Source organism: Octopus bimaculoides, chromosome 5 (genome assembly GCF_001194135.2).
Source record: "Octopus bimaculoides isolate UCB-OBI-ISO-001 chromosome 5, ASM119413v2, whole genome shotgun sequence".
NCBI lineage: Eukaryota > Metazoa > Mollusca > Cephalopoda > Octopoda > Octopodidae > Octopus > Octopus bimaculoides.
The window spans coordinates 19,710,545-19,719,976 of NC_068985.1; the positions used below are offsets into that span (position 1 = coordinate 19,710,545).

Sequence of the window (9,432 nt, forward strand, 5' to 3'; positions counted from 1 at the left end):
AGTGGTCGATCCTAACCCTAACCCTATTCCTAATCCTAACCCTAAACACGTATTCATTTGCACACGCGGGTTAGGGATAGGGTTAGGGTTAGGGATAGGGTTAGGGTTAGGGACAGGGTTAGGGTTAGGATTAGGATCGACCACTCAAGACTAGCTAGCGCGGACGCGTGACTGCGCGTTCGAGTCCGCGCTGCTTTAGTAGTACCGGATTCTATATTTAGTTCTATCTGTAAAGGATAACAAAAAACAAAATAGTGACAAGTGATTCGGTGTAATAACTAAACGCCGACATTGAAACGTGGGGTGGGAGGGCAACGTTGGAACGCTTTAAAATCAAGACAAGCATTTCGAAACATCACTAACAAAAAAAAAAATGCATCCGCAAATGAATAGGACGCTTTATTTTCTATTTTGACTCTCTTTGAAGGGTTGTCTTAAATATTTTTTTTTTTTTGTTGAGGAATGTATTCTTAACCCGGAGACGAGCCCAAAAGCCTGCAACAGGAAAAATTTCGTTAAAAGCAACCAAGTACCAGGTGGAGGCGTTAAACCGGGCGATGCATTAAAGCGACTACCCAAATACGCCACTGCCGGCCGGAATTTGAACTCAGAACGTGTCTATATAACATTTCATAGTATTGAATTGAGAGCAACATTGAATAACCAGATAATACATTGAGATTAATTCTTATCAACATATACAAAATAAGTACAAGGAAGCCTCTATATAGTTGTTCAACCAGCTAAAAACAACAGATAAATTTCCCTCACATCATATCTTATTGACTTGGTAATAAAAGACAATGGATAATGTAGTACTAAGTGAACTGTAAAAAAAAAAAAAGTATGACACTCTAATTATTCTGCTGGTTTGGCAGAATATCTAGAGCATCAGACAAAATGCCAAGCGCTATTCAGTTACAGCTTTTGTCCCGAGTTCAAATCCCACCAAGGTCGATTCTACCTTTTGTCCAATAAAATGAAAAATCTACCAGTGAGGGATAAAAATGATAGAATACCGGCATAATTAACTTTCTACAAAACTTAAATTAATTCATTAATTAACTTTCTTCCCAGCAAAATATTTAAGTAACGAAACAGCTTTTAAATGATTGTTAGAACAAAAGAAGTCACCAAAATAATATTTTGTGGTGAGATGAAATGAAGTGGTGGGGGGAACTGGAAATTATATTTTAAAATTTCATTTCACTGCTATGCGTCATTACATCTTGTAGGAAACTACTCGTATCTATTTTTTTTTTTCTTCTGAGATCGTTATGGTTCACATATTTTCCATTCAGTTTATGGATCTTCTAGTCATTTTAAGTATATCATAGTAGTAAGCAGTATATTTTATGGTATTATATAGCTCTAAATATACAGTGAGTTGGTATTGCATTTTTTTTTTGTCAGTATTTACGTAATGTAGGACTATATATATTTGGTATTAAAACTAAAATTCAGAATATAGTCTGCAAATACGATATCGCTTATTTTCCAGATACACAAGTAATGATAACGATCTTGTATAAATAAAAATACGCCGTCTTTTTCAATTATCGCCGGTCTACAAAATTAATTACGCTTATCAATTCATTCACATTATTTTTCTCGTATTTTAAATCCAATCAACTATAAGGATTGATTTATATTCTGAGAAGAAAAAAAACTTCCAAGATATGAATAAAATTATATAATAGAAGACATTAAAAAAATATGGACCTAGCCCTTCCTATATAATAAATCTGCGACTTAATACCGTTAAGTACCAGCTCAAATGAAATGTGTAACAGCCTTTCATACCTCAACAAAGAAATTAACGTATTAATTCAAAAGAGGTATTTAATTTGGTCGGCCCCTTGTTTTAGGCACGTAACCAGAAACATTTAAAATGTATTTATGGGCCTCAATGCTGTATTAAAAAATAGGCCTTCCACCCTCATCGAAATATGATGAAATTATATTATTCATCAGCTTCCTGGACCCGATGCTACGGCAACGCGTAGCGCCATGGATGAATGTAACTATCATCATAGAAAATCATGCGAAGAATATATATACAGAAAAAGATATTATAAAATATATAGTATTAACAAAAAATAAATACACTGCAGTTGCGTTTAAGACAGAATCACGTTTTCATCCTGGAAAAATTTGAATTGTAACTAAAATATCTTTATACATGTAGATTTCATTTAACCTATAAATTTTTCACACACACGCAGAAAAAAAATTGATGAATCAAAATTATTAATAAAAATACCCACTAGAAACTGAACCGCTTCAGATATGCTACATTATAGTATTTTAACCGGCTTTGCTATGAATGGGGAACAAAATAAATAAATAAATAACAATGTGTTCCGTTTATTTGCTGGTAAAAAATTTACCTGTTTCCTTTCAGCTTGGATGTTTAGAAAATAGCCAGGTATCTTAACAATTTAATGGCATCTACACTTTTACGCCCCAATATTCAAATTAGTCGGTTATATGGCCGTGTATATATACATATATGTATGTGTGTGTATATATATATATATATATATATATACATATATACACTTTGTTGTTGGTCAGTTCCCTAACGAAGGTTTCGCTCCTTTCGATTTGAATTTGGGTGCAATCTCCGACTAAAGGATTTTAACCTAATATTTATCTGCATCAACATTCAACGTTCCCCCTAAAGAATTCCATATATATATATATCCGCAAATATATGCACCAAAGCTTGCTAGAATTATAACTTCGTGAATTGATTTTTAAGGTGATTACCTTTTGGCAATGCCAATTAGTTTGATACCTTACTGCTTGTTAGAATTTCGTTGTGGGTTGACTTACTTTGCTACCTTTTCATAAACTGCCGCTACAAAATGCCGGCTGTGTTAGCCTTGAAAATCAGTTAGCGAAGCTAAAATTCTTGAAATAAATAATAAAATAACCAGCCAGATTTTTTCTTTTAGAAAATTGGAAAACGAGCAAGTAGGGAAATATCAACGAAATAGACAATATAGACATATAAAAGGACCATATTAAAAGGCCAATTTGAATTTAGGACCGTAATGCGGATACCCCCACGTGCTTTCGCGACTAAATTTTAATTTCCAGAATAAAAGTTTTAATTTCTTATAGTTTCATTGGTTTGTTTGTTTTTTTCTTCATAGTCTTCGATTCTTGACTGTATGATATAAATCCTTTTAATGGATGAAATTCTTAGTTTACTTTCCACTCTAGAGATTTTGTGACGGAAAAAAAAACGTAAATGTATAAGTTATCAGATTTGTGGCGGCTGAGTGGTAAAGAGTTTGCATTCCAACTGCGAAGTTCCGGATTCAGATCCACTGCGTGACACCTTGGGCAGGTGTCTTCCACTATAGCCCCGGGCCGACCAATGCCTTATAAGAGGATTTAGTAAACGGAAACTGTATGGAAGTCTGTCGTGTATATGTATGTCTATGTGTCTTTGTACCCCACCATTGCTTGACAACCGGTGTTAATCTGTTTACGTCCCCGTAACCTAGCGATTCGGCAAACATAACCGACAGAATAAGTATCAGGCTTTAAAAAAAAATATGTACTGGGTCGATTCGTTTGACTAAAACCCTTGAAGGCGATGCCCCAGTATGGCCACAGTCTAATGAAACAAGTAGAAAGTAAATGATAAAAGCATTAAGTCAAAAATGCAGAGATTTACTGAAAGCGGTTTGTTGGCAGATGATGAATGTAACGTCAATAATAACTAGAAATACTTTGGTTCAGTTAGATTCCTAAGAAATGTACTTACAATGGTGTTTCTACAACAGTATTCAATATAACAAACATCCAAGCTCGAACATCCACAAGATGACTAGGGCATCCTCATCGCTTCACATTTTCGTATTGTTCAAATGTACGAGTTTATTGACGAGGAAGTTATAATTACATCAAGATTTTATTAACATTATTGAAAAATGCTCAACTATAAAAAAGTATAATTACATTAATTCCATCATTAAAATTTTAACTCTGTATTTAGAAAACTCAAAAATTTAAAATTAATCTTCCGCCTAAAAGTATAGTTCATATATTTTGCAAAACTTTACGGAAATAATAAAGAAAAATCTGTTATTTATACAAATACTTTTAATTCGGTTAATATTTTGATTGGGATAGAAGTAACTGTAAGTATTTAGCTGTTTGTTTTCTTTCGAATAGGCATAACAATTTCATGACGATGACGTAGCCATCGCGTAGTAATTTTCATTTTTTTCCACTTCACAGTATCCGCGCCTGGTGTTAAGGTGCGGTACTACCGTTTGGTGAACACTAGATTAATTCCAGTAGGATATTTAAGAACCCTTCTTAAACTGACATATTTTACATTTATTTCTAAAATCAAACTAAAAACTAAAATCCTTTCTTCTTCTTCTGAAAACTTTTGTTTAAATTCTTTATCAAAAATTTTTCTCAATTTTCATACATAACAATGTCCAGAAGAGAGAGATCGTACGATTCTGGTCGCGCCGACCGAAAAGGGTAAAGTATTTCTTAAACCTTCTTTTCCAATCCATTTGAAGATTTATTCAATATAAGATATTTTTTCTAGTCGCTTCATATTTTATTGTTTTGCATATGTATAAAAATATATGAATGGGTTTGTAATATGCTTGTGAGTAATATGCCAAGAGCAGATAACTCAAGATTTTGCGTGTGGGGGTTTTTTTTTTGTGGGATTGTGATATGGCGATTGCTATCACGTGACAGCTACTTATGCTAAAATCTAGTTACGTAGGTTGAGAAGCTGACGACGAGATGGTCTTGTTGAGTTCATTGCCGACAGTCGTGTTACTCTAACGGACCTCTAATAACACTTCTTGGCAGTTTAACTCTTATATTCAAGAAACGCTGTCAGATAAATATTTGGGTTTAGACCGTTGTTAAAAAAATATATATATATTCGTCTTTTATTTCAAGAAATTCTGTATTACAATTATTACCAATGTTTTCAAGGTTCGTAAAGAAATGAAAAAAAAAAATTCGTTTGCTTCAATGGAACTGTCTAATAATCTCTTTTATTAACCAAATTGTTTTTATGTATTTAAAATATTTATGTGTATAAAGATATATATATATACACACACGTGCTTATGTGTGTCTATATATATGTATTTATATGAAATATATATATATATACACATGTGTGATTATATGTATGTGTAAATATATGTACACGTACAAATTATAAATCGTTCAAAATGGTGGCTTTGCTGGAAAGTAGTTCTCTACCGTCACTTAGTGTAGTCAAGGTGCACGCAATAGAGAATTAATTTTTAGTTTGAAGATTTTTAATTCTATCAGCCTTAGTTATTTAAAAAAAAAAAAAGGACCTCAACGTATTTTCTAACTTTGAAATTCTTCCGGGTTTTTTTTTGTTTTTTTTCGTCTCATTCGTCTCTTCAAAAGTATGTCGTCGTCTATTTCACATTTGCACTTTTAGGAGAGACTTAGATAATAATGGCTGCCAGCGTCTGATTTCGATGGCCAACATTTTTAGGAAAACACGTGGAAGAAAATATTTCCATTTTCCTCATCGTCATTTACACGTATTACTGAAATTATTCAAACATACATATATATTTTTTAAACAATATAACTTTGCCTATATTTTGTTAAAAAAAAAAAATCTGTTACGTAACTTTTTTTTCTAGGTTGCCGGTCAAGGATATTTTTCTTATTCTTTTTTTCTTTTAATGATCAAGCTTTTCCTTTTTTTTAATTCCGAGTTTACCCCTTTTTTAAGCTTTAGATTATTTTCTTTTTATTAGATTTGTATTGCGTGAAAGAAATATATTTCGTCTTAATAAAAAGGGGAATGGTAGGGCACGTATTACAAAATGGCTAACGAATAGATTTCTATAATCAATTACCTCGTAGAAAATAGATATTTAGTGATTCAGTGACGTTAATTTTTCTTAGCTGTTTATTTATCTCCTTTTACTGCCCTGTTGCTTCTCGATACCTGATAGAGTCCATTCGATCCTTAAACCTGCTTATTTTATTTTTTATTCATGAAAACCGATTTTTTTCCCCCCTGCTTGTGATTATTAATGGCAGCTTTCAACTACGTTTAGAAATAAGCTTGAATTTTTTTTTCTTTCTTTATTTATTTATGTGTTTCAGCCAAGTGGCTGCGGTCATTTTAGTGATTTTTATCTCAGATATTAAATTTTTTTTATTTTGATGACTAATACGAGTACTTAAAGGGCAGTGAATGAATGGCAAGATCATTCAATTTGCCTGAGAAAATTGCAATATTTTCTCCGATCATCGTTAGTTTTCTCATCCTTATCGTTAAAGTACTGGTTAAGTTTTTGTTAGGGTTCAGTTTAAAGGGCGAAAAAAACCTTTATATTCGTGACCTTGTATCAATAGTAGATCAGAAGGATTTATGGTGGTTGGGGATATGGCACAACTAGTTATACAACGTGTGTGTGTGTGTGATAGCACGCATGAAAATAGACTTAGAATTTTACTTTAAAATATTCGCAGAGTCTGCCGAGGCATTTCTGAGGTAAAATTTTCAGCATATTTGCTCCTGCAAAAAACCTGACTTGGTGTGTAGGTTTTCAAAGTACAGCTCTTGTACTGTAAAACTTGCATATAGCAACTCGTCATTTCTCCATTTACGGGATTATTTAATTTTTCTCGGTTAATATAAATATTAACCTTTTTTTTCTAGTATTTAAATTGATATGTTATGGAATACGTAATACTTTATTACAATTTTGACATTACTAACGACAAAGAAATTTGAGGTGTGGCCGAAGTTTAATTTATTTTCTGTAGAACTGGCAATAAAATACGTTGTTGGTAATATATAATGAAGATAAAACCGGTTTCTAATGGAGTATTGGAATAATACTTATTCCTTGAAGTACAGTCAATGATTTTTTTTTTTCTTTTAATTTTGGCTAGGTAAAAATTTAGTTTCACTTCAACTCTAATCTAGTCGGCCATTATGAATAGGGTTTCAGCCGTAATTATTTGGTCTTAATCTTTTCCGACTAATTCCAATTTTATTATGACAACCATTTTCGTTAAAACAGCTGCTATTCCTAGCATATCGAGTGACCACGTAATTTCTCCTTCGAAGTAGTTTTCAATATTACCAGGTGTGTCTATAAACTGAAGAGTTCAAACCATTGTTCTACGTGCTGCATGTATGCTCTATATTTGGGATTGGCGTCGCAATCATGGGTATAAATTTTTTTTCGTTTGGAAAGCTATTGATGAAAACCATACCCTGTGTATGTGTAGTACACATATAAAAATGTGTGTTGTCTCCCTTGATGTGCCAATCTAAGTAGGTGCCGGGAGTTTAATTAGATTCGTTAATTCATCATGAGGAGACGTCAGCCATTGATAAAGTGCGGCCCGCGGGACATACTGAATGGTACGCCTAACGAAAAATTTGGCATAGAATTTTTTTTTTTTAATAGTGTGGCCCCCAACTCGATAAGGTTTCCCATGCCTCCTTGATATACGCACGGCAAAATGAATGCGATGTAATTGCTTCGGCAGTGCGTATACTTAAATTGGAACGATGCAGATAAGATATAATTGGGAAATGCTTGTACTTATATTGTTTGCTTTATTACGTAAAGCAAGCACTCGTACATAAAAGCTGGCCGGATGAATTTCCACCTATTTGTAAATTTGAAATCTTTAACGGCGTTTCAGATGTGCTGCAGCATTTTAAAATTGCTTTCTGTTACTAACGTATGATATAAATTTTTCCAATTGCTGCTGATAAAAGTGCATGTTTTTTTTATCGATTTTTCTTAGAAATTCAGTTTCCAGAATTTTTTTTCTTTTTTGGAATCCACGATTTCACGCCATCTATTGTGGTGAATATTAAAGAATTTACATATCGAGAGAATACTATATTAAAGCGAAACGTCGCTCGTTTCAGCGACGTTTCGCTTAGTCATTTTCCGGAAACTAAGCATGGGAAGCAGTATTGCTTTCGTTGAAATGAAATGACAGCAGTTTTGCACCTCTTTGAAAAATGCATTTTTTGGAAAAAAAATTTCCCAACCCTACGTTTTAGATGTCGAAGATTATGAATATGCAAAGAAAAAATTTCTAATTCCATCCCCACCCCCATTTAAAATTTTTGATTTTGTTTAGCGAATTGGCGAAGGAAAAAAAACATTAAAGTGAAAAGAATTTGCGTTTTACTTACGTTTGCTTTAAATAATCGTAAATTAAATGGAAATACCCCCACCCCATCTTTTCAAAAAATGCATTAGCCTCTCCTTTTTGTAAAATGCTTTTATTTTATGATTTAACTATAAACTAAAATATAAGATTTGGATAGGATAATACTGTCGAATGTATTTTAACAAATTGTATGAACCGCTTTCTTCAATCTGTATAGGACGGTTGATAACACCGTGTACGTATCTCTGAAATACCAGCTGACTATTGTTTCTCAATTGACACCGACCTGCTCCATAACATTCCGATCCACTGCCTCTCACCGAGACCCCGAGAAGAAACTTGCTTCAAATACTTTACTAATACCTGCATTCAAATCACCTCCAAACTCCCCCATCTGAGCATATTAATCAAATCGAATCTTTGCAGCAAACAGCTGAACTGGGAATTAATCTCGACGATGCAAGAAAATTAACTGAAATTTCATTGTTCATCGTATTACGATACGTTTCAATTTCGAAGAAAAGCGTTCTTTGTTTTATTTTATTGCTGAATTTAAGTACTTTATTCCGATCTTTGGTTGACTTCAGTACTTTTTGGATCACGAAGCGAAACGTTGTCATAATTTTTTAATGAAGATCTTGATGAAAGAACCGTATTCATCCATAAATACGCGAGCCTAATTTAGAGCATTGAAATTTGAGGGGAGTGTGGAAACCTGGTGTACATAGTGAACTTTTTCCTGATTTCTCTTCATTTCATAAGTTGTCAAAACTAACTGCGACTTAGTCACTGGCACAGGTTCCACAGTGGGTTGATTGCAGCTTTACAACGAAAATTAAATTTAAAAAATGAATTTGTTGGTGTGTATATGAATAGCTGGTTTGGTCCTTCTCCAATGTAATTTACATTTGACATAACTACAGATAGATGATTGCGCCCCCCCCCCTCTCTGACTTGCTAAAAAAATGAACGTTTTTATAGATATAAGTCTACGAGGATGTAGAATTACAAGTGGCAATCTTTCGCTTTGGCTCAAAGATCGCCTAATTTCTGTGTTCATTTAATGTAAATGTATGGGTGATATAATGGCGGAAAACGAAACAATGAATCGATGTGAAAAATAATAGGCAATGATTAGATTATTGTAATATAGCTAAAAGTTTTCCTCTGAAAATAACGAACGTGATTTCCAGTTGAAAAAAAAAAAAATTCGGCTGTCGTTCTACTGGCCGG

At 33.2% G+C, this 9,432-nt stretch overlaps 2 protein-coding genes across 5 annotated transcripts in view; one reads left to right on the top strand and one right to left on the bottom strand.

The window, feature by feature from the left end:
- The window catches only part of LOC106880623 (exosome complex component RRP46), a 13,021-nt gene extending 9,015 nt beyond the window's left edge, over positions 1-4,006 (bottom strand). The window contains exon 1 of one of the 3 annotated variants that reach the window (XM_014930649.2): positions 3,782-4,006. The gene's annotated coding sequence lies outside the window, so the exon portion shown is untranslated. Of the gene's footprint in view, positions 1-2,390; positions 2,468-2,772; positions 2,792-3,781 lie in introns of those variants that run through there. The other 2 variants (XM_052968180.1, XM_014930650.2) reach the window with 2 other exon arrangements.
- A 250-nt stretch (positions 4,007-4,256) lies between these two features.
- Positions 4,257-9,432, top strand: part of LOC106880622 (probable ATP-dependent RNA helicase DDX5) — a 15,015-nt gene continuing 9,839 nt past the window's right edge. Inside the window, exon 1 of one of the 2 annotated variants that reach the window (XM_014930647.2) lies at positions 4,257-4,512. In XM_014930647.2, coding sequence (XP_014786133.1) covers positions 4,463-4,512 — 50 coding nt within the window. In that variant the 5' untranslated portion in view covers positions 4,257-4,462. Of the gene's footprint in view, positions 4,513-4,753; positions 4,987-9,432 lie in introns of those variants that run through there. The other variant, XM_014930648.1, reaches the window with a different exon arrangement.